Source organism: Pan paniscus, chromosome 1, assembly GCF_029289425.2.
Source record: "Pan paniscus chromosome 1, NHGRI_mPanPan1-v2.0_pri, whole genome shotgun sequence".
In the NCBI taxonomy this organism is placed as follows: domain Eukaryota; kingdom Metazoa; phylum Chordata; class Mammalia; order Primates; family Hominidae; genus Pan; species Pan paniscus.
The window spans coordinates 70,620,248-70,646,328 of record NC_073249.2 but is presented as its reverse complement, the minus strand read 5'-3'; the positions used below and the strand labels follow the sequence as shown (position 1 = coordinate 70,646,328).

The 26,081-nt window shown below is 41.9% G+C and overlaps 1 protein-coding gene across 9 annotated transcripts in view; it reads right to left on the bottom strand.

Moving 5' to 3' along the window:
* The window catches only part of ABL2 (ABL proto-oncogene 2, non-receptor tyrosine kinase), a 129,959-nt gene that overhangs the window by 14,469 nt on the left and 89,409 nt on the right, over positions 1 to 26,081 (bottom strand). For 5 of the 9 annotated variants that reach the window (XM_034941480.3, XM_034941505.3, XM_034941460.3 and 2 more), the window contains exons 2-8: positions 17,777 to 17,947; positions 12,543 to 12,838; positions 7,756 to 8,028; positions 6,349 to 6,433; positions 4,748 to 4,925; positions 3,518 to 3,702; positions 1,062 to 1,214 (exon numbers count right to left, since the gene is read on the bottom strand). In XM_034941480.3, coding sequence (XP_034797371.1) covers positions 1,062 to 1,214; positions 3,518 to 3,702; positions 4,748 to 4,925; positions 6,349 to 6,433; positions 7,756 to 8,028; positions 12,543 to 12,838; positions 17,777 to 17,947 — 1,341 coding nt within the window. Of the gene's footprint in view, positions 1 to 1,061; positions 1,215 to 3,517; positions 3,703 to 4,747; positions 4,926 to 6,348; positions 6,434 to 7,755; positions 8,029 to 12,542; positions 12,839 to 17,776; positions 17,948 to 19,779; positions 19,843 to 26,081 lie in introns of all 9 variants that reach the window. The other 4 variants (XM_034941466.3, XM_034941496.3, XM_003824703.7 and 1 more) reach the window with 1 other exon arrangement.

The window sequence follows — 26,081 nt, the reverse complement described above, 5'->3', positions numbered from 1 at the left end:
GCCGGCGCCTATAGTCCCAGCTACTCAGGAGGCTGAGGCAGGAGAATGGCATCAACCCGAGAGGCGGAGCTTGCAGTGAGCCGAGATCGCGCCACTGCACTCCAGCCTGGGCGACAGAGCGAGACTCCGTCTCAAAAAATAAATAAATAAATAAATAAACAAACAAACAAAAATTAGGCCAGGCGTGGTGGCTCATGCCTGTAATCCCAGCACTTTGGGAGGCTAAGGCGGGCGCATCACTTGAGGTTAGGAGTTCGAGACCAGCCTGGCCAACATGACAAAACCCCATCTCTACCAAAAATACAAAAATTAGCCAGGCGTGGTGGCAGGTGCCTGTAATCCCAGCAACTTGGAAGGCTGAGGCAGGAGAATCGCTTGAACCTGGGGGACGGAGGTTGCAAAGATTGTGCCACTGCACTCCAGCATGGGCAACATAGCGAGAGTCCGTCTCAAAAAAAAAAAAATTAGCTGGGCATGGTGTGCGTGCCTGTGGTTCCAGCTACTGAGGGGCTGAGGCATGAGAATCACTTGAACCCAGGAGGTAGAGGTTTCAGTGAGCCGAAATCACCACTGCACTCCAGCCTGGGCAACAAAGCAAGAGTGTTTGAAAAACAACAACAAAAATAAACAAACAAACAAAACCCTGCAATTTAATCCACTATTCACTTTCCTACTTTTTCATCTGCAAGCAATCGGATGCTTCTGTTTATCTACCACAGAGGTTATTTTTATGCATTCTTCATAGTCTTTAGCAATCATTTTTATCTAGTTGAAAACGGCCCTCCCCACCTTAATCTCTAAACTCAATTTCTTATCTTATTAAATATGCAAATGTCTCTGAGAAACTGGGTCAATATTTGGGCCATAACAACTATGCTTAGGATTCCAGTAAGATTCAATGGTATATGATATGACAACTGGCTGATCAATGATAAACTCTTTAAATGTCATGAGGCTGGATTCAATCTAACAACACTGAGAGGAAAAATGTTTCTAATTTTGTTAACTATTCTGAACTGCTAGCTTATGCCTTCAAAATTAAAACATGCAAAAATACTCACATGCTCTCATAAGTTCATAAACCTTAGGGGGGCATCCCTCAGGCTGTTCCATTCGATATCCTTTTTCTAGTAGGTCATAGACCTGAGACAGGTCAATACCTGGATATGGTGACATTCCATAGGTAGCAATTTCCCACAACAATACCCCAAAAGCTGCATAAGGAATTAAAAAAAGCACTTAGTGTTTCTTCTCCGATTATTTATTTTACATAATTAGGTGATTCTCTTTCATATTTTAGGTAACATTCACACACTGTTACAACAACATTAATATATAATATACTCTTTTATCAATTCTTACAGCATGACTTGACCATCTAAAATATTTGCAACAGGAATGCTGCAGATAATCTCAAGACAGTTTTATTTAAATTTCCCAATTTTTATTTAGATTTCCTTTACTGTAATGAGGGAAAATAAACTATGACCATTTAAGAAGTCTGAGGCATAATCCAACTATTCTTAGAAAAGTTTTTGATATACAGTAGTCACCCCTTATCCATGGTTTCACTTCCCACAGTTTCAGCTACTCACAGTCAACCAAGGTCCAAAAATATTAAATAGAAAATTCCAGAAATAAACAATTCTAAAGTTTTAAATTGCATGCTGCCTTGAGTTGCATGATGAACTCTCAAGCCATGCTTCTCCTTCCCGCCTCGCACATAAATCATCCTTTTACTCAACATATCCACACCGTAGATGCTACCCACCCCTTAGTCACTGAGAAGACCTCTCGGTTATCAGATCAAAAAAAGATTATATATCCAGGGCTTGACACTATCCTTGGTTTCAGGCATCCAAGGGGGGTCTTAGAATGTATTCTCCTGAGGATAAAGGAGAACCACTGTATCTAAGAAGCATAACAGTTTTAAAGTCAGCTAATACAAGAGGAGTAAAATAAAAATGGATTCATTTAAAATCAGATAAAATTCAGAGCAGACAAAAATTTGTTTGATTTTGTCTCAGTTATTTGAGTTTGAGGTTTCCAGTAAAAAATGACTTAGAATCCTATGACTATTTCTATTGGTCCACAATCCAAATTTCCAGATTGTTCAGTCTACTAAGCTTCAACCAAATCATATTACCTCTCAGAGCAGCAGAAACCAGATCAATTAGGACAAATTCTAGAGGAAACCTCATCACACTTCCCTCGAAAAAAAAAAAAGCTCTGTGTCACAGTACTCTGCAAATGAGTGATAAAACCTAATGTGAGGCTGAGCACAGTGGCTCATGCCTGTAATCCCAACACTTTGGGAGGCCAAGGCAGGTGGATCATTTGAGGTCAGGAGTTCGAGACCAGCCCAGCCAACATGGCGAAACCTCATCTCTACTACTATGACAAAAATTAGCCGGGCATGGTGATGCATGCCTGTAGTCCCAGCAACTCTGGAGGCTGAGGCAGGAGAATCGCTTGAACCTGGGAGATGGGAGGTTGCAGTGAGCTGAGATTGTGCCACTGCACTCCAGCCTGGACAACAGAGCAAGGCTCTGTCTCAAAAATAAAAACAAAAAACCTAATGTGGAAATAGGATGCTTTACAGAGGGAGGATCATTAGCACTCCAATGCAATAAGAGATCTAGACTGTGAGCTCTCTGAAGGCAGGGACTTCTTTTTTAAAACTTTCTTCTTTCTTTTTTTTTTTGTTTGAGACAGAGTTTTGTTCTTGTTGCCCAGGCTGGAGTACAATGGTGTGATCTCAGCTCACCGCAACCTCCACCTCCCGGGTTCAAGTGATTCTCCTACCTCAGCCTCCCAAGTAGCTGGGATTACAGGCATGCATCACCACACCCAGCTAATTTTGTATTTTTAGTAGACACAGGGTTTTTCCATGTTGGTCAGGCTGGTCTCAAACTCCCGACCTCAGGTGGTCCACCTGCCTCGGCCTCCCAAAGTGCTGGGATTACAGGCATGAGCCACCGTGCCTGGCCCTAAACTTTCTTCTTTATACTTTTTTTTTTTTTTTTTTTCTTTTTAGACAGAGTCTCGCTCTATTGCCCAGGCTGGAGTGCAGTGGCGCCATCTTGGCTCACTGCAACCTCTGCCCTCCAGGCTCAAGCAATTCCCCTGCCTCAGCCTTCAGCCTCTTGAATAGCTGGGATTACTGGCGCATGCCACCACGCCTGGCTAATTTTTGTAGTTAGTAGAGATGGGAGTTCACCATGTTGGCCAGGCTGGTCTCGAACTCTTGACCTCAAGTGATCCACCCATCTCGGCCCAAAGTGCTATAATTACAAACGTGAGCCACCACACCAGGCCTATACTTCTGCTTATGCAAAGTTCTTAACACAGTCCTGGCAGATAGGAGGTATTTAACAAATGCTTGCTGAATAACTGAAGAAGAATGGCAGGTAAAGGTAGAGGATACTGAACATCATAAGAGAAGCTCTAAAGAATCAAGGCATTTATAAAAAAAATAAAATAAAATGACACAGAAAAAAGTCCCTTTCAACCTTACCCCAGACGTCAGATTTAATTGAGAAGGTATTGTAGGCAAGACTCTCTGGTGCTGTCCACTTAATAGGAAATTTGGCTCCAGCATGAGCAGTATAAGTGTCTCCAGTCATCAATCTACTTAAGCCAAAGTCAGCCACTTTTACCACATGGTTTTCTCCCACTAGGCAGTTACGAGCTGCAAGATCTCTGTGGGAAAGAGAACCCTAATGTGATTCCATTCAGATGGTGAGGAAAATGGTCATGAACACTCTATTCTTGGTTCTTTGTGTTATAGGCAGAGTTAAGTAAGTGCTGACAAATATGGTAGTATCTTCTGATAATCACTAACACCTTAGAAAGCCACTAATGATATGTCACTGTAGAAGCACTCATCAAGATGTGGAATAAAGCAGGCTTTATAAAATGGGTCCCTATTTGTAAGTACACTGGGATAGGTGAGCAATAGATGCTTTTCTACAAGACTAAGTTATTTACTAACGCAGAAAACTATTTTAAAAATTCAGCCACTAGGCCAGGTGTGGTGGCTCACGCCTGTAATCCTAGCACTTTGGGAGGCCAAGGTGGGTGTATCTCCTGAGCTCAAGAGTTCAGGACCAGCCGGGGCAACATGGCGAAACCCAGTCTACAAAAAAAAAACAAAAAACAAACAAACAAACAAAAACCATAAAAAAACACTTAGCCAGGCATGGTGGCATATTCCTGTAATCCCAGCTACTCAGGAGGCTGAGGGTGCAGTAAGCTAAGATCGCATCACTGCATTCCAGCCTGGGCGATGGAGCCAGCCTGTCTCAAGAAGGAAAAAAAAAAAAAAAAGCCACCAGATGGTGAAAAAGGATCTTGGATACAGTGCTGGCAAAATAAAGAGAGCTCTCTGGCCAGGCATGGTGGCTCACACCTATAATCCCAGCACTTTGGAAGGCTAAGATGGGAAGATCACTTGAGGACAGTAGTTTGAGACCAGCCTGGTCAACATAGCAAGACCCCATCACTATTGCAATTATTTTTTTTAAGAGAGTTCTCAGGTTTGAGAATAGCAAAGGCCCCTTATTAATACTTTAATCAGAGTACAGTAGGTTTACAAGTTAGAAGTGACATTATAATGGGCCCTGTGAAATACAAAATTACTTTCTTGAATCATCTGAAATTTTCTGGGAAGGTTCTCACATTCCTCCTTTTATCTGCATGTCAAGCAAGATGGCTTCATGGTTGGTCAGAGGTAAGTTTTACACACCTATGGATGAAATTCTTCTTCTCTAAGTACTCCATTGCAGAAGAAATCTGAGTGGCCATGTAGAGCAGCACAACTGCAGTCACCTCTTCTCGGTTGCATTCTCGGAGGTAATCCAGCAAATTCCCGTATGGCATGTATTCAGTCACAATGTAAAATGGTGGCTCCAAAGTACACACACCTAAAAGTTGAAGAATAGTGCTTGTTTTTATTAGCGTACATTCAAACACTCCAAACCACTTTGGCCAAGAATAATTTGACAATTTTTCAGGTCTAGTTCGGCAGTAATCTTTTCCCTTCTTACCACCACGTTCTCTGAAATTAATAAGCAAACACTAAGAAGCTGGTTTATAAGGGAGTCCTTGCTTTCACTGTATTGTTCTCTGGGAATTCATATGCCTCTGAGTATTTGTCTATTTGAGCAAAAGCAGAGTTACCTGTATTAATTCTATAAGGGGCCAAGAAAACCAACATGTCTAGAGTTTTGCACATGGCCCATGATTCTCCTCCTCAACTGCAGGCTAACAATACTTATTCAAAAGTAATAGCAATTGTGCACATGCTGAAGACTATGTGAGCCCCACCTGCAATACTGCTTTGCAAAATGATTTTCATCATTTCCATAGTCAAGGATTTCACTGATATATGGCAGATTCCTTATAAAAAACCAACAAGAGGCCGGGTGCAGTGGCTCATGCCTGTAATCCTAGCACTTTGGGAGGTTGAGGCAGGCAGATCGCCTGAGACCAGCAGTTCAAGACTTGACTGTCCAACATAGCAAAACCCTGTCTCTACTACAAAAATTAGCTGGGCGTGGTGATGCACGTTGAGGCATGAGAATAGCTTGAACCTGGGAGGTGCAGGTTGCAGTGAGCCAGGATCATGCCACTGCACTCCAGCCAGGGTGACAGAGCAAGACTCTGTATTTAAAAAACAAACAAAAAAAACACCCCCCACACCCCCCCCCAAAAAAAGAAAAAAAAAAACCTGGCCCTATTTTAAAAAAGGAAAAAGGCTTAGTATAAGATTTCTTTGTGACCTGAACAGTGAAAAGCCAATCTAACATAATACAGCATTTCCTGCTTGTAAAGGTAAACTGATGGGTGTGGTCACAGTTTTTAATTTGCTTCTTTTCAACAGTCCTTTGTTTAATGTCTCTTTATTTTGCAAAAACATTTCATGAGTTTTTGGTTCAGTACCATTTTGAACACTTCTGAACTTTGAATCTGGGGCAATTAGTACAAACTGAGCAGTTTTATACACCAAAATCAATCCAGGCCACTGTTTCTTGGGCTATTTTTAAACACAGAACCTACTGATTAAAATAACTATTTATTGAAGTGGATTCAAACCTGGAGCTTCCACCATGGTGACTAAAAAGAAAGGTTTGGGGGAGGAAAAAAGGCGGGGCATGGTGGCTCATGCCTGTAATCCCAACATATTGAAAGGCCCAGGCGGAAGTATCACGTCAACAGCAGCCTGGACAACAGAGCGAGACCCTGTCTCTATATTTAAAAAGAAAAAAAAAAAAGCACTGGAGACAACAAGGGGTTAAAGGGCAAGCATTTTTGGAGGAAATCTATGGTTCAGGCAAGGTTCCTCACCTAAAAGTTGTACCAGATTAGGATGCTTGATTTCCTTCATTACTGCAGCTTCTTTCAGGAATTCTTCTACCTCCATGGTATCTTCCTAGAAAAAGGGAAAGGTAAGAAAGAAGTAAACGAGAGGGACAAACCCTCAACTTAAAATCATTTGATTCATCTCACAATCCTAAAGCTTCAGCTTTAAAAGTAAAAAGAAGTATCTTTTGAATATTTTAGCATATTACAAGATATAATTATTATTTTAATTTAATTTATTTTTTTGAGACACGGTCTCGCTCTGTTACCCAGGTTGGGGTGAAGTGGTGTGATCTCACTGCAACCTCTGCCTCCTGGGCTCAAGCGATTCTCCTGGCTCAGCCTCCCAAGTAGCTGGGATTACAGGCATGCACGACCATGCCTGGCTACTTTTTGTATTTTTAGTAGAGACGGGGTTTTGCAATGTTGGCCAGGATGCTCTCCTGACCTCAGGTGATCCGCCCACCTGGGCTCCCCAAATTGCTGGGATTACAGGTGTGAGCCACCACGCCCAGCTGAAATAATTATTATTTTAAGAAGTCCAACTTAGAAAGAAAAATGCCCTGGAGTAAAAATTAGCAGGAGGAGCAAAATTCAGCAATCGTGTCCTATAATCAACTGAAACACAGGAGCCCTGTATTGGATAGTTCAGTTCTCTCATAGTTTACTTCTCCAGATATCTCAGGCTTTGAATGACGAGACAGAGCACTTAGCTGCTTACATATTTATCTTCTTGCTTAGATCATAATCTTCTTAGAGAGCAAGGCCTTATATATTGCTTCACACTCAGAATATGCTTAAGAAACAGAACTGACTACTACTTATAGCTAAAGAATAGCCCTTATAAGTGATACACCAGAGACAGTTACTGAGGCTCTGGGAGAATCAAGTGAGTGAAAACCTTATAATTTGATACTGGGATGTTTAAAGGAGACATATAGTAGTACTACGAAAAAGATTTCTGTGAATATTAAGAAGTGATCTAACTGCAAAGAGACAGGAGGAACAAGAACAAAGGAAAGAAAGGACAGAACAAGAAAGAGGCCCATGACTCTCAGACAAGAATTCTGTCCAGCAGGGGTCGTTCTCAGGAAGCAAAAGAGCTTATTTTGCTTTTATAACTTTTAATTTGCTTCTAACCTCCCACTAAGATCTACATCAACAGCCTCCAGAGACAGACCTTTCCCACATGTGGGTTTCACTGCATTGCAGTGAAAAATCTACCTCTGCATTGTCAGCAATGGCACTAGGGTTAATTATCTCAATTTGCTGATGTGCTTGGCACTAGTGGGTGGAAAGTGTTCCAAAGTTAAAGAAGGGCATGCTGATATTTCCAAGTGATTGAGCACAAAAGAAAAAGATGCCTGAAAACTGTAATTCTCAGCAACCCACCTTCAATGTTTTCACAGCAACTGTAAGGCTGTATTTCTTCCAGACGCCAACGTAAACCTCTCCATACTGACCGCCCCCAAGTTTGTGCTTCATGGTAATATCTGTTCGCTCCATTTCCCATTTGTCGTGGATGGGGGACACACCATAGACTGTAGGCTTATTACACTTGGGTGCTGGGTAGTGTAATGTTGTCACCAGCCCATCAGCCACTGTAGAGTGATGGTGTACAAGCTCTGCCAAGGTGCTGAAGCGGCTCTCAGCAGTCACATACACCTGGTAAGAAAAGGAGAAAAGCTAAACAACTTGAAAAGAGATTAAGAATTTTTTTTTTTTTTTTTTTTTTTGAGATGGAGTCTTGTTCTGTCACCCAGGCTGGAGTGCAGTGGCGCGATCTCAGCTCACTGCAAGCTCCGCCTCCCAGGTTCACGCCATTCTCCTGCCTCAGCCTCTCTGAGTAGCTGGGACTATAGGCGCCCGCCACCATGCCCGGCTAATTTTTTGTATTTTTAGTAGAGATGGGGTTTCACCGTGTTCTTGATCTCCTGACCTCGTGATCTGCCGGCCTCAGCCTCCCAAAGTGCTGGGATTACAAGCATGAGCCACCGCTCCCAGCCTAGGAATTCTTTTTTAAAGCCCATATTTCACTGGCCTGAAGATATAGATAGAAGGCTATCTTTAAAAAAAAAAAAAAAAAAAAAAATTCTGCAGACAGGGTCTCACTATTGCCCAGGCAGGTCTCAAACGCCAGCCTCAAGCAATCCTCCTGCCTGGGCCTCCCAAGGTGCTGAGATTACAGACTGGGCCAGTATACCCAGCAAGAGTTTATCTTAATTGAGGTAAATAAAAAAGTTAAATGATGATTGCAAGGGTAAACAGAGAACTTCAGTTTAATCTTATTTAATCTGCCTTTCCTATTCTTCCTAAATTAGTCTTGGGAAAAACCTTCCAAGATCTCTCTCTGGATAATCAAGCTCATTGGTCTTCAAATATATATATATTTTCAAATATATATATACTCAAATTATGTATTTTTTCAAATATATATTTCTTTTTCTTTTTTTTTTTTTTTGAGACAGAGTCTCACTCTGTTGCCCAGGCTGGGAGTGCAGTGTCGTGACCTCAGCTCACTGCAACCTCTGCCTCCCGGGTTCAAGTGATTCTCCTGCCTCAGCCTCCCAAGTACCTGGGATTACAGGCATGTGCCATCACGCCTGGCTAATTTTTTTCTTTGTATTTTTAGTAGAGATGGGGTTTCACCATGTTAGCCAGGCTGGTCAGGAACTCCTAACCTCAAGTGATCTGCCTGCCTCAGTCTCCCAAATTGCTGGGATTACAGGTGTGAACTACCACGCCCGGCCAGTCTTCAAATATTTTTAAGCCACAAGACTATGGACTCAACTATAGAAGATACGTAAAGAAGAGATACCCTGATCAAAGTAGGCAAGCAAGGACTTGGCCTCTTGTAGAAATTTACAAAATATCACCTCAATCTTGTAAAAAACATAACTGGAAAACCACTGATTTAGATTTTTTTGGTATGAGTATTCAAATATCTCATAATTTTAATTATGACGTGCAGTTGAGTGTCTAGGCCATTAAAGAAAGAGCCACAATTTACCAGTGGCCAGGAGCAGTGGCTCACACCTGCAATCCCAGCACTTTGGGAGGCTGAGGTGGGCAGGTCACTTGAGGTCAAGAGTTGAGACCAGCCTGGCCATCATGGTGAAACCTCCTCTCTACTAAAAATACAAAAATTAGCCAGGCTTGGTGGTGCGTGCCTGCAGTCCCAGCTACTTGGGAGGCTGAGGTGGGAGGATTGCTTGAACCTGGGAAGTGGAGGTTGCAGTGAGCTGAGATCACGCCACTGCATTCTAGCCTGGGTGACACAGCAAGACTCCATCTAAAAAAAAGAAAAGAGCCACACTGGATTTCACAGAATTGCTTACAAAATAGTTGTTAATTTGCTAAGCAATAAGAAATGTAAAGTAAGAGGGAATTCTCTGGCCTTCTCTCCCAAGGGAGCCTTAATTTTTATGTATTTTTGAGAAATAAGGGTCTCACTCGGTTGCCCAGCCTGGAGTGCAGTGACACAATCATGACTCACTGCAGCCTTGACCTCCCAGGTTCAGGTGATCCTCCTGCCTCAGCTTCCCGAGTAGCTAGGACCACAGACATATGCCACCATGCCTAGCTAATTTTTAAAATTTTTTGTAGAGATGAGGTTTCACTATATTCCTCAAGCTGGTCTTGAACTCCTGGGCTCAAGTGATCTACCCTCCTTGGCCTCCCCAAGTGTTGGGATTACAGGCATAGGCCACCATGCCTAGCCTGTTATTTATTTATTTTTTTTAAAGACGCTTTTGGTCGGGCGCAGTGGCTCACGCCTGTAATCCCAGCACTTTGGGAGGCCAAGGCGGGTGGATCACGAGGTCAGGAGATCAAGACCATCCTGGCTATCATGGTGAAACACCGTCTCTACTAAAAATACAAAAAATTAGCCGGGCGTGGTGGTGGGCGCCTGTAGTCCCAGCTATTGAGGAGGCTGAGGCAGGAGAACGGCGTGAACCTGGGAGGCGGAACTTGCAGTAAGCTGAGATAGCGCCACTGCACTCCAGCCTGGGCGACACAGCAAGACTCCATCTCAAAAGAAAAAAAAAAAAGAAGCTTTTGTTTTAGTGTATAAAATATCAATTCATAAACAGAAAATTGATAATTTTTACAAAGTAAACTCACCCATGTAAACATCACCCACACCAAGAATTATAACATGATCAGCACCCCAGAAGCCTCCCTTATGCTCTCCAGCTATTTGCCCTTGCAGAGATAGCCACTATGCTGACTTCTAACATCTTAGATTAGCTTCTGCTTTTTTTTTTTTTTTTTTTTTTTTTTTTTTGAGACAGAGTCTTGCTCTGTTGCCCCAGGCTGGAGTGCAGTGGCACGATCTTGGCTCACTACAACCTCCACCTCCCAGGTTCAACCAATTCTCCTGCCTCAGCCTCCTGAGTAACTGAGATTACAGTCGCGTGCCACCATGCCAGGCCAATTTTTGTATTTGTAGTAGAGACAGGGTTTCACCATGTTTGTGGGGCTGACATCCTGACCTCCAGTGATGAGGCACACCTCAGCCTCCCAAAGTGCTGGGATTACGGGTGTGAGTCACCATGCCTGGCCTCTGCTTCTGAACTATACACAAACAGAATCACACAATATGTATTGTTTTATGTCTGCTTTTTTCCACCCAACTTTTAAAAATTGCATTATATTTCAGATACCATAAAATTCATCATTTTAAGGTATACCATTTTGTGGTTTTTAGCATATTCTCAAAGTTGTCCAACCATCATGACTATCTAACTCTAGAACATTCTCATTACCTCATATCTATTAGGAGTCCTTCCCACTCCCCACATCCTCATCCCCTGGCTAATACTAATCCTTCAACTTTGCTGAAGTTGTTGAGTCAGCTAACACTCATCTAGAGTAGAGGCCAGCAAACTCTTCATAAGGGCCAGATAATAAATATTTTAGGCTGTGGCCATAGTGTGTCAGAACTGTGAACTACTCAGCGCTGCCTAGTAATAGAAACCATAGACAATACATGAACAAATGGGTGTGGCTGTATTCCAATAAAATGTTATCTACAAAAAAAAGCAGACGGCTAGAGGGCCATAGTTTTACCTGGTGGTGGTGTGTGTAGCAGTACTGTGTTCGCTTCTGTTGTTGAATGAAATTGCATTTTATGAATATACCACAATTTATTAATCCATTCTACTGTTGTTAGATCTGTGGGTGTTTCTAGTTTTTGGCTATCACAAGCAATGCTGCTATGAACATTCCTATACATGTCTTCTGGCACACATATGCACTCATTTCTATTAGGTAAATAACTAGAACTGCTGAGTCACTCTTATATTATTACACATCTGATTCTGTTCTGTTTGGTCAAGAGGAAACATACTATGTCTGTATGCTGGTGCAAAAATGAAAGAAAATTAAAAATTTACTTATTTCCTACTTTGTATCAGTCATTATGTTTTACAGAAATTACTTCATTTAATCCTTACAACAACCCAATAAAGTGGGATCTAATTACAGACAGGGAAATTGAGACTTATGTAAGGTCACAATCAGATCTGCTTGCTCCAAAGCCTGTGCTTCCCCCACAGCTTGCCTATCACATAGAGGAGAATAGAAGAAATAATTCAACCTAAATTTACTGCTCAACAGATAAACAACGGACATAAGCTCATGCTCTGTAGTTTATAATGTGTAAACACACTGTAACACATCCATTCTAACTAACATGGTTGGTGTTCCCAATATACAAACTGTTCAATGACTGAATGATCCGTTTCAGTTAATATACATTAATGATCGACACCAAGCTCAAAAGTCTAAATTCTTACTCTGTGAACTTTCTGGTAGATATTATTCTAATTTTCAATGATACAATGTTAACTGATAAACTCTATACCAGTGCACTGGGTGTATATTTGTGTACTGATTATTAGAACAGCTAACTTATAGAGCAGTTCCCTTCATTCTTCACCTTCAAATCTAGCTTATCTTTAAAATATTAATATAATACTGTTTTTAAAAATTTCTATTACCATATCCTTTTCAAGAGTACAAGCTCTAACATGCCAAAAAGCCCAAACTCACAAAGCTAGTGAATATTTTATTTCACGTCAGACATAAAATCTATTATTTCACTTCAATCACGTTGAATATTATTTCACAGAGTAGCCAGTCCATGCTTAAAGGTGGTGACCAGGGAGTCTTACCTTGCCATCTGCAGTGGTATTGATCCTGTAGTGATACACACGTCCCTCGTACCTGAGCGAGATGGACAGCTGCCCAGGGCTACTCTCACTTTCTCGCACCAGGAAGCTGCCATTGATTAGACTGCTGAGCAGATACTCAGCTGCACTGCGTGACACAGGTCCATGGTACCAGGAGTGTTTTTCCAGGCTGTTCACTGGGGTGATGTAGTTGCTTGGCACCCAGCCCTGCCCGTTCTTAGAGCGAACTTCACTCCACTCGCCATTCTGGTTGTAACCAAGGACTCGTAGCTTTTCACCTAGCCATAAGGTCATCACAGGATGAAAGAAACGATGTTAAGACTTTATTTCAACTGAAGCAGTGTATTGTCAAACTTTAAACTCATTTTAAAAAAAAAAAGAATCTAGAACTTTTATGCCAAATTTTTTTTTTAAATAATGAAAACAAACTTGGCTGTTCATCATATCCTGATTGCTCTCTTTAGCTTTTAGCTTAACCACAGAAGTATGGTCACAAATGGTTTTCTGGCATTTACTACAGGGTTTTAAAAGTCTATATACAACTTAAAAAATATCCTTAGGAAATTCTATGTATGCCAGACAGGTTACTAAAATGGCTGGAAAAGGACACAGTGCTCACTCTTCAAAAGAAGAAAATTCACTTTCCCTCAAAACAGTTTATCAAGGAATGTATCTTATATATGATTCAATGTTAACAACAATCAAGGATTAGGGATAAGACATGTGAGATACAAAGTGACTTCTAAAGTTCACTTGGCACCAAGGCAACAAAACCACTGATGTAAAAAAACAAAAACAAAAACAAAAAATGAACAAACAAAAAAAAACACGGACCACAGAGTTTTCAGCAAGAAAACTGTTTAGTGGGGTGAGGGAATGGGCAGTTAGGACTCCCAAAACACAATCCCTTCCAGAATGCAAGTTTAAAAATAGCTATAGCTTTCTTATTTCCTTCCTAGTTCCCACAAAGAATGAATCACTCCTTTCCATTCCACATTAAAATCAGTGTGTGGAATGGCAAGCTCACTCTGAAGTTGGAAACCAAAACCCAAGTCACTCAGTGTATCTTTGCTGTCAACTTCAATGTTCTTAATTTTTCTATTAAAATTGTGAACATCAAATTCAGACTTCAACATATAACTTGCCCCGATACTTGCAGCACAAATTAGGTTTCTTTGACAAAACAGAAAAAGTGAAAGAGATATCACTAGTGATAAATAAATGCTAATCTAAAGAATCCTTGTAGTGCCTCAGGCTCTTATCTCTAAGAGATGCAAGTCTTCCTACAGCATTCACATCTACTTCTTCAGTGTCAAAAAGTAGAAGGAAGCCAAGTCAATCAAAAGCACATGGCCATGGCTGAGCGTGGTGTCTCACGCCTGTAATCCCAGCACTTTGGGAGGCTGAGGGGGCGGATGACCTAAGGTCAGGAGTTCGAGACCAGCCTGGCCAACATGGTGAAACCTCGTCTCTACCAAAAATACAAAAAATTAGCCGAGTGTGGTAGTCTGCATGCCTGTAATCCCAGCTACTCGGGAGGCTGAGGCAGCAGAATTGCTTGAACCCGGGAGGCTGAGGTTGCAGTGAGCCGAAATTGCACCACTGTACTCCAGCCTGGGAGACAGAGTGAGACTGCTAAAAAAAAAAAAAAAAAAGCACATGGCCAGAAGTATCAGGCAAAAGTTTTTAGGAGAACTAAAAATAATTATCCTTGTAACCATCTGTCCTTTTTTAGTGGCCTTCAGAAACGTTTCCATAGAATAACTTTCTATCAGACACCATCTCACCTTAGACACATGGATATGAGATAATGAGAAAAAACACAAGAGTATATGTACATATATACACCTATGGGTATATAAAATATACATATATACAGATAAGAGTAAGTCTGGTGTAGCGGTGGATATGCATAAGTGCACAAATACTCGCCAATCATATTTACAGGAAGAAAAAAAAAAGAATCCTGCTAGAAAAACTGAAGAAAACCTGTTGCTCTGTAGCTTTTCTCTGTCAGTCCACATGAACTAAAAATAAAGAATATTAGTACTTTGTATATATATCTATATATACATTTTTTAATATTGTTGCTTCCTTGAAAAGAATTGGTAATAACAGGCTATCATAATTAAGATACAGTCAAAGACCCCAGGATTTTTTGTTTGTTGTTCTCTTTTTTTGTCAGTTATCAGGAAAATTTTTCTACCCTGGAAGTTTTGACTACCATGGAAACTGATAGGGGGATGACTAGTATGGATTCAAATATTGGCCAAACTGGCAGAGCAGCCCTAGGGAGAACTTTTTTGTTTGTTTTGAAACAGGTCTCCCTCTGTCGCCACGCGGCAGTGCAGCGGTGCAAACACAGCTCACTGTAACCTCAACTTCTCAGGCTCAAGTGATCCTCAGACCTCAGCCCCCCAAGTACCTGGGTCTACAGGTGCATGCCACTGCCCCTGGCTAATTTTTAAATTTTTTGTAGAGACAGGGGTCTCACTACATTGCCTAAGCTGGTTTTGAACTCCTAGGCTCACGCAATCCTCCTGCCTCAACCTCCCAAAGTGCTGAGAATACAGGGATGAGCCACTGCGCTTGGCTGGTAGAACTTTAAAAAAAAAAAAATTCAAGCAAAATATCATTTTCAATCAAAAACTAAAGTGTTGCTTTATTTTTTAAATATATTTTCTTGTCTTTTAAAATAATAAAATAGCTTTAGTATGACATCATTTTAAATTAGTGAGAACCTGATATAAAAATTTGGCATTCTGTGGATTTTAAGAGAAACCACTGTTGGTCATAAGATAAAGGCCAGTCATAACCCATAACTGAGGAATCAACAGTCTTTCTTTATCAATGTTTCCTTGATGACTGGGCTATCTTGAAAAAACAACAGGAAAACGTACCTATGAAAGAATTTCTGAGTCATCACTTCACAAATTTCTCCAGTGAAGAATCAGTAAAGGTAAAATCAAGTATATTGTAGTCCAAAGAGACTACTACACAATATAAACTTTCTGGCTGGGCGTGGTGGCTCACGCCTGTAATCCCAGCACTTTGGGGGGCTGAAGCAGGCGGATCACAGGTCAGGAGTTCGAGGCCATCCTGACCAACACGGGTGAAACCCTGTCTCTACTAAAAATACAAAAATTAACACAGCGTGGTGGTACGTGCCTGTAATCCCAGCTATTCAGGAGGCTGAGGCAGCAGAATCGCTTGAACCCAGGAGGCAGAGCTTGCAGTGAGCCGAGATTGTGCCACTGCACTCCAGCCTGGGTGACAGAGCGAGACTCTGTCTCAAAAAAAAAAAAAAAAAAAAATTCTTTGATGTCTTTTGTTCTATCCTCAAACTTTACGTAAAATGTTCCTACAACTGCATAAACACAACCCCCACATACATAACATGTATCATCCTGTCCCCAAAACTATCCAAAAGCAGGAAGTAAAACTGACACTAGGAGATGATGCACTTTTGCTTTCACTTTTAATTCTGTCCTATGTACAACTGCCAGCACATGCAACTACCATGAAGGTTAGACTCACTATACACCTATTCTTTTGTTTTTGTTTTTGTTTTTTTTGTTTTTTTTTGAGACGGAGTCTCGCTCTGTCGCCCAGGCTGGAGTGCAGTGGCGCGATCTCGGCTCACTGCAAGCTCCGCCTCCCGGGTTCACGCCATTCTCCTGCCTCAGCCTCCCGAGTAGCTGGGACTACAGGCGCCCGCTACCACGCCCGGCTAATTTTTTGTATTTTTAGTAGAGACGGGGTTTCACCGTGTTAGCCAGGATGGTCTCGATCTCCTGACCTCGTGATCCGCCCGCCTCGGCCTCCCAAAGTGCTGGGATTACAGGCGTGAGCCACCGCGCCCGGCCTGTTTTTGTTTTTTTAAGAGACGGCATCTCACTCTGTCGCCCAGGCTGGGGTGCAGTGGCACCATCTCAGCTCAATGCAACCACCCCCTCCCAAGTTCAAGCAATTATCCTGCCTCAGCCTCCCGAGTAGCTAGGACTACAGGCACATGCCGCTACACACGGCTAATGTCTTTTGTATTTTAGTAGAGATGGGGTTTCACCGTGCTGCCCAGGCTGGTCTCAAACTCCTGAGCTCAGACAATCCACCAGCCTCGGCTTCCCAAAGTGCTAGATTACAGGCGTGAGCCACTGTGCCTGGTCACACCTATTCTAATTGAACTGTGGCTAAGATGAGCCATGTTGCCAGACCTCACTGCTACTCAGAATGTCTGCGAACTTGACTGCCTATCTGAGGACTGTTCATTCATTACTAGTCCACAGTGAGATTAAGAACTTCAACTAAATGTAAACCAACTATATCACTAAGCACACTATTTATTACTTAGTTCAGCTAATAGTTTTACCTTTTGGAGCAAGGCTTTCTGCATGAAGATAGTAGTTCAGTGTTTCACATTCTGGCATAAGCATCTTACCTTGTTGTGGACCATTTTTGAGTAGCACTGGCCTAGACAACATAAATCTCTATTGTTTGTGTTTATACAGATCAGTGAAAGGAATGGTAGGAAAGGTTTATTTGATTTCCATTATAGTAATATTCTCAAGAGAGTGGTAGTTTATTTCCGTGGTAAATTCTTATAAAAGGGAACGTTAAGAACATGACCAAATAAAATCAACCATTATTGATTTTGTGTGTGTGTGTGTGTGTGTACGCACACATGCATGCAAGGGCAAAAAAAAGTAACTTTTATGAGAAAGAAATAGGATTATGGGGAGATTATCCTTGTGTACATGAACTGGATTGCTAGTCTGCCTAAGCTTATTCTTACCTTTTGAACGTATGAAAGCCACTGCTGGGGAAAAAATGTATTTCAGGATAATTTTTTTTTTTTTTCTTTTTTGAGACGGAGTCTCACTCTGTCACCCAGGCTGGAGTGCAGTGGTGAGATCTTGGCTCACTGCAACCTCTGCCTCCCGAGTTCAAGTGATTCTCATGCCTCAGCCTCCTGAGTAGCTGGGACTACAGGCATGGGCTACCACGCCTGACTAATTTTTTTCATATTTTTATTAGAGACAGGGTTTCACCATGTTGGCCAGGCTGGTCTCAAACTCCTGACCTCAGGTGACCTGCCCGCCTTGGCCTCCCAAAGTGCTGAGATTATAGGTGTGAGCCACTGTGCCTGGCCGGGCCCCTTTATCTCTTAATCATTAATGAAAACTGAAAAGTGAAAGGATGTTACATAGAAGCCTCACCTTTAGTGATGCTGAGTGTGTTATCACCACTTGCTACAAAATCATAAAGTGCAACGAAGAGATTAGGGTCACTCTCAGTGGCTCCGAGCAAGTTCTCCTTGGAGCTCCACCTGATAGCCTCATTTAGTGCCTGGGGTTCAACATCACAACCATAGGGACGATGCAAAGCTTCTGAAAGACATAAGAAGGGAAGGGAATTCACGGTGAGTTCAACAGCGAAACATTTGTTTGAATTCAGTATATACACAGTATTTCAGCTGCTGGCTCCAGAGTAGGAAAGAACTGTACAGTATAAAGTGTTATGAAGAATTAGCAAATAGGCACTGTGTCTCCTAAGCATGAGGAAGCAATTTACTTGTTGAAAATGTAAAACAAGGTAGTCAGAGAAAAGACCACAAAATGAGAGTTTAGCCATGATTTATATACACTCACCAAAATCAGACATAAACTAATAGGAAACGCAGTTTTCTCAAAATGGAAAAAAGAATCTCAAAGAGAAATGGTTACTAGCTTTATAAAACATAGAGGATATTTTGTTGTAGTAGTGGTTGTAGTTTTAAGGAAGAAATGATTGTAAGTTTCTTACAAGTCCACTCAAGCTACCCTTATTCCTTTCTCTCTCCACAGAAAACAAACTGTAGAAAAGACAACAGGGATTATTTTTCAGAATTAGGTAATACTGTATAAATCTAGGCCCTCTATTTAAGTATAGAAAAAATTATTTAAAAAGTGCTTTTAGAAAAATATCTTTTTTTGGCCAACATGGCAAAAAAAAATCTTTTTTTCATTTTAAAAAAACAAAAGAAACGTGGCCGCACCCGGCCTGAATGACTTTTAAACTCTATTTTGTTTTCCTGAGCAGTGATTTTTTGTAAATATCAATAACTTAATTGAAGAGCCTAGAAAACATTACTATCATCGGGCATTTATTGAGTTTCTACTCAAAGTGGTCCAAGCCTTTTACGACCTGTTTTTTCCTTAAGCCTTTACAGTTTCTAAATTTATTCATAGTACATAGCACAGGTGATCCCTATACCATCTTAAAGATCACCTGCTTCTCACAGCCCAGATCGATTATACAAAAAACACAGTTTTTCCAGTATCGATTTTCTTGATCAGACTATTTTTAGTGCCTGTCTACAAAGGCAAACTATCCAAATGTCTATGTTATATAACAACACTTTTATGTCTCTCTTCCTCCACTTATGATTATGATTATGATTATTATTATTATCATTATTATTTTGAGATGGAGTTTCGCTCTTGTTGCCCAGGCTAGAGTGCAATGGCGTGATCTCGGCTTACTGAAACCTCTGCCTCCCAAGTTCAAGCGTGATTCTCCTGCCTCAGCCTCCCAAGTAGCTGGGATTACAGGCGCCTGCCACCATACCCAGCTAATTTTTCTGTACTTTTAGTAGAGACAGAATTTTACCATGTTGGCCAGGTTGGTCTTGAACTCCTGACCTCAGGTGATCCACCCGCCTCAGCCTCCCAAAGTGCTGGGATTACAGGCGTGAGCCACCACACCCGGCTGACTTATTCCCCGTCCGCACCCCTCTCCCACCACCGAGATGGAGTCTTGTTTTGTTGCCCAGGCTGGAGTGCAGTGGCACAATCTCTGCTCACTGCAACCTTCACGTCCCAAGTTCAAGCAATTCTACTGCCTCAGCCTCCCGAGTAGGTGGGATTACAGGTGCACGCCACCAAGCCCAGCTAAGTTTTGTATTTTCAGTAGAGACGAAGTTTCACCATGTTGGCCAGGCTGGTCTTGAACGCCTGACCTTGTGATCTGCCCGCCTTGGCCTCCCAAAGTGCTGGGATTACAAGCGTGAGCCACCACACCCAGCCAGGCCAACTTATTTTTAATATAAAAATGGTTTTATCATATATGAAAGGAAAAACCCTTGAATTTGTGGTTCCATTTATTTTCAAATCCATTCCCTGTTCTCCATCTCTACTGCCAAAGCCTTAGTTCAAATCTGCAACATCTCAACATCTCTCACCTGGACTACTGCCTCCAGTCTTGTCTCCCTCAAATCCATCCTCCACACAGCTGGCAAAGTGATCTATTTAAGAAAAAAATTGACCACGTCACTTTTCTTAAGCTTCTTCAATAGTTTAACATCAAGCTAAAGTCTCCTTTTCATGGCCTTCAAAGGCCTTTCATGATCAGGTCTCTACCTACTTCTCCAGCTTCGCCTCTCCCCACTCCATACCTCAAATTGTAAACTTTAATATACACCATGCTGCTTCCCATCTTCTGGGCTTGGTTCGCACAGTCCAGACTAACTGGAATGGGTTCTCACCCCACTTTTCTTTTGACTGGCTGATTTCTACTTGTAATACTCAGCTCCAATATATAGTAGTCCCCCTTATCCATGAAGAATATGTTCCAAGACCCCCAGTGGATGCTTAAAATCAATCAGGATAGTACCAAACCCACTATATACTATGTTTTTCCTACACATACATAACCATGATACAATTTAATTTATAAATTAGGCTCAGAAAGAGATTAACAATAATACAATGAACAATTATAACAATATACTGTAATAAAATTTATGTGAATGTGGTATCTCTCTTTTTCCCTCAAAATATCTTAATACTTTCTGACTGGGGTGGAGTGCCAGTAACTGAAACTGTATAAAGTAAAACTGGATAATGGGGGCTACTGCACCTCCCATCTGTACTCTCAAAAGCATCACAGTTGCTGCATTAATACTCTATCTTTATCTCTATATTAATAATACATTCTACGTATGTTTGTTCCCCAAACATCATAACATGTTCCTTGTATCTGGAATGGTATTCTTCTCCTACCAAAAGTTACATAGTATGTGTTTAATAACTGTTAGCTAAACAAATGCCCAAATTACACAAACATATAAGTGACAGGAAAGAACATGTATCTTAATTTTAAAATCACATTAAACAGTATTTAAAAATTGGCTTCAGCCAGGCACGGTGGCTCAGGCCTGTAATCCCAGCACTTTGGGAGACTGGGCAGGTGGATCACCTGAGGTCAGAAGTTTGAGACCAGCCTGACCAACATAGTGAAAAACCCCATCTCTATTAAAAATACAAAAATTAGCCAGGCATGGTGGCATGTGCCTATAATCCCAGCTACTTTGGAGGCTGAGGCAGGAGAATTGCTTGAGTCTGGGAGGTGGAGGTTGCAGTGAGCCAAGATCGCCGCTGTGCTCCAGCCTGGGTGACAACAGAGTGAGACCCTGTCTCAAAAAAAAAAAAAAAAAAAAAAAAAAAAGGCTTCATAACTTCTACATGATATACACACAGAAATTCCTGTTGTAGGTTGGCTCTGTAATTCTCCAGTTTCAGAGTTTCATATTCCCTTCTCTCAAAAAGAATATATATTTAAAATTCCAGTTAATTCAATTTTGTTTTACATTAAGATTATGATAAACTTAAAAAAAGTTCTGATATCATGAGAAGTTAAAGTAGTTATGTTGTTCCTTATTTAAATGCAGAATTATAGTGAATGGTAACAGCTGTATTCTATACCAAGATAGCCAATTTGGGATGACCAAATCAACAAAAATCCATATTGTAAAAAACATTCTTCAAACCGGTTTCATATATCGTATTTGTCTTTATTCTAATGCAAAAATTATCTACTCTAGCAGAATTTCCACTGGCTACAAAATGCCAATCCTTTATTAAAATGAAAAAAATGCCAAAAAAGTACAGAAAATATCCATATTTATTAGCACCCATTACTAAACACTACATAATCCACACTTAAAAATATATATATATATTTTTGCCAGTGACACTGGTAACACATTACAATGTTTATAAATACTCTGTTTAATGATTATCAAACAGTTTATTTAATTATTCGTAGTGCAGGAAAAGTTCCCCTTGTTTGAAATTATAAGAGAAAAACTCAACAGTAAAAAGAACTTTGGTACTATCAACAACCAAGTTAGAAATAGTAATAAGCAGAAGCCAACTCTTAACCCCTATCAGGACAAAACCAGCAAATGTCATATAGTTATATCTTACTTTGTGAAACTCAGTATATTAAATTTTAAAGTTTACAAAACAGTAATTTGATCACCCTGAGGGTGAGGACAGTGATGCAATATTGAGCAGCTTCCTGGGCTCACACAATCAGGAGCTGGCCAAGAACTGGATTTCCACAGTGGACATAAGGGGCGCCATGGGCACTGTGGAGCTGCTGTGGGCCACTGACTGGAGGCCAATTCTGGACCGGGTGCCTTACATCCACAGCAAGTTTAAGAAGGATGATTGATTAAACTGATGCTTCCATGAACCCCTCTGCTGTCAGGTGGTGCCAGCTCCTCCCATGTCAGCGCCTGCTGCATCTGGAACAGCCCAAGCTCTCAGGATGGACGCTCAGGGAATCTACAGTGCAACTTAAGATTTCTTGTATTTCTGAAAACAGCTGGGCTGTTTTAAGCACACAGCATTAAACCTCACTATGAAACCTGCCCCCTGCCTGGATATTAATCATGCTGATAACTCAGTTACTTTGATTACAGTTCCGGAGAATGACCCAGGGATCTTTTCAAGCTCCAAAATGCTGCCAGTTTAGGAGAGTTTTCCAATGGCTGTCAGATATTGTTTAATTATTATTATTGAGACAAGGTCTCGCCATGTTGTCCAGGCTGGTCTCAAACTCCTGAGCTCAAGCGATCCACCTGCCTTGGCCTCCCAAAGTACTGCGATTACAAGCACGAGCCACCGCGCCCAGCCTGTTTAATTATTTTAAATGTTTATTGGGGAAAAAGAAATCCCTAGTAATTTGAGTGAATACCACATGCAAGGCACTGTGCTGGGCTTCAGAATATAAAGATAAGAAATCACTAATAACACCATTGGGACTCAATATGCAAAACTATCATCCATCCTTCCCTCCAAATTTGTTTCTCTCACAGAATTCCCCATTTCAGTTAATGGCAATTCCATCTTTTCAAATGTTGAGGCCAAAAACCATGGAATCCTTCATGGCTCTGAGAGGTGACAGTGTGCTGGCAGTCCTCACAGCCCTCGCTCGCTCTCGGTGCCTCCTCTGCCTGGGCTCCCATTTTGGTGGCACTTGAGGAGCCCTTCAGCCCACCGCTGCACTGTGGGAGCCCCTTTCTGGGCTGGCCAAGGCCGGAGCCCACTCCCTCAGCTTGCAGGGAGGTGTGGAGGGAGAGGCGTGAGCAGGAACCGGGGCTGCCTGCCGCGCTTGCGGGCCAGCTGGAGTTCCGGGTGGGCGTGGGCTTGGCGGGCCCCGCACTCACACTCGGAGCAGCCGGCCAGCCCTGTCGGCCCCGGGCAATGAGGGACTTAGCACCTGGGCCAGCGGCTGTGGAGGATGTACTGGGTCCCCCAGCAGTGCCAGCCCACCGGTGCTGCGCTCAATTTCTCGCTGGGCCTTAGCTGCCTTCCCGCGGGGCAGGCCACCCACCCAGCAGTGGCAACCCACTCGGGTCCCCTTCCATACTGTGGAAGCTTTGTTCTTTCGCTCTTTGCAATAAATCTTGCTACTGCTCACTCTTTGGGTCCACACTGCTTTTATGAGCTGTAACACTCACCGCAAAGATCTGCAGCTTCACTCCTGAGCCAGCGAGACCACGAACCCACCAGAAGGAAGAAACTCCGAACACATCTGAACATCAGAAGGAACAAACTCCAGACACGCCACCTTAAGAGCTGTAGCACTCACCGCGAGGGTCTGCGGCTTCATTCTTGAAGTCAGTGACACCAAGAACCCACCAATTCCGGACACAGCTCCCTTCTTGCTCTCACAAACAACATCCAATTCACTCAGAAATTCCATTGGCACTGCCTTCAAAAATATATCCAGAATCTAACCACTTCTCATTCAGTACCACTTCATGACCACCATCATCTAGGTAAGGGGACCCCAACCCCTGGGCCACAGACAGGTCTGTGGCCTGTTAGGAACTGGGCTACACAGCAGCAGGTGAGCAGCGGGCCAGCGAGCATTACCGCTTGAGCTCCACCTCCCGTCAGATTAGTGAAGGCATTTGATTCTCACAGGAGCTGAAACCTACTGTGAACTGCTCATGCGAGGGATCTAGGTTGAATGCTCCTTATGATAATCTAATGCCGGATGATCTGAGGTGGAACAGTTTCATGTGAAACCACCGCTCCCCACCCAGTCTGTGAAAAAATTGACTTCCATGAAACTGGTCCCTGGTGCCAAAAAGGTTGGGACCACTGATGTAGACTATTTCACTAGACTCCTGATTTCCATGCTTCCGTGCTTGTTCCCTGTTTATTCTCAACATACCAGCCATCTTTCAGAGCATAAGTCAGATTGCTACTCCTCTGTTCAAGACTCTTCAAAGGTTCCCCATTTTAGAGTAAAAGCTAAAATCCTTAAAGGCCCTGCAAGGTCCTTCACAATTGGTCTTGCCCAGCATCTCCTGCTGCTATTCCTCTACCTTATTCTGGCCACTGACATCAATGCTATTGCTTGAACAAAGCAGGCACACTTCTGCCTCAGGACCTTTGCGCTGGCTTTTCCTTTTGCCTAAAACACTCTTCCCCATGACATTTCACCAAATGTTACCTTCTCAGTATGGCATTCTCTGATTATTCCATTTTAAAGTACATGTATTCTTGATAACACTCTCACATCCCCCACTGACTCCTTTCCTGATTTATTTTATCTCCATAGCTCTTATTACCACCAAACATAGTGTATAATTTACTTATTTATTATTATATTCATGTATCTAAGTCTCCTTGCTAAAATGTAAGTTTTATGAGGACGAGGATTTTTGTCTGTTTTGTTCACTGAACAGTGACTCCAGAACAGTGTCTACATATAAGAGGCTCTCAAAAAAGATTTGCTGAATGAATGAACTATGTATACATCCTTACTCACAGAGGATGCTATGAGAGGAAAGAATATAAAACAAAACTCTAGAGTCTGGCAAGGTTTCAGACTTAAAATTAGATAAACATTTAAACTGGATGAACGCAGGCCAGGTACAGTAGCTCATGCCTATAATCTCAGCACTTTGAGAAGCCAAGGCGGGAGGATCACTTGAGGCCAGGAGTTCAAGACCAGCCTGGGCAACATCATGAGACTTCATCAGGTGTGGTGGCTAGCGCCTGTAATCCCAGCACTTTGGGAGGCCGAGGTGGATCACCTGAGGTCAGGAGTTCCAGACCAGTCTGGCCAACATGGCAAAACCCTGACTGGGTGTGGTGGCAGGTGCCTGTAATCCCAACTACTCGGGAGGCTGAGGCAGGAGAATTGCTTGAACCCGGGAGGCAGAGGTTGCAGTGAACTGAGATCAGACTGCTGCACTCCAACTTGGGTGACAAAGCAAGACTCTGTCTCAAAAAAAAAAAAAAAAATTAAGTATTGGCTGGGCATAGTGGCACACAACTGTAGTCCCAGCTACCCAGGAAGCTGAGGTAGGATTGTCTGAGCCTGGGAGGTTGAGCCTGCAGTGAGCCAAGATCACACCATTGTACTCCAATCTAGACAATAGAACAAAACCCTGTCTTTAAGAAAAAAAAAAAATTAGATTAATAGGAATTCTGCACTGATGACAGTAGAGTGACAGACTGTCAATACGCAAGGACATGTTTATAATAAGGGGAAACTCTGAACCCAAAAGAGGACTCTTAAAGACAAGTCAACTTCCTGAAAGTTGTGTTATCTGACAAAAGGAGAAAACAGAATGAGATCTACAGCACGATTTTATGTAAATTTAGAAGATATATGCAGGCCAAACAATATTATATTTCTGAAATATGCAAAGTAATAACTATAGGATAAAAGTAATTTTTGAGGCCAAAGTACTAAAAGAACCACAACTTAGAAAACAATCCTTCTTATTCCCCATTCCCCTTCTTCCCGTCTCTGGTTTTACAGTCTTTTTGGTTGAGTCAAAAGATCTTATTTCCTTCCTTTCTTCTTTCTTCCCACTCCTCTTTTGTTCTCAAAGAACTTAGGGTCAATTTCCTGCACAATCTGTCTGCACAGGATATCCACTTAAACACCATTCTACCCACTAGCACCAAACAAAAGGAAAACTTTTTCAAAGAGAAAAACATCCTAACATTTTTCTGAAGCTAAGAACGAACATATTTTGAATCATAAAGAGTAAGGGAACTAAATGAGGGGGAACAAGATAAGGGATAAAGGCAAAAACAAAAGAAAACAAAAGCCTGTGGGAAGAGCAAGGAAATGTCAGTGTTACCCAGTAGCTATAGTCTATGTCACTTTCCTCATTGGTTAAGACAGACATGTCTGGATGATTCAGATGTACTGTATATGCCCAAA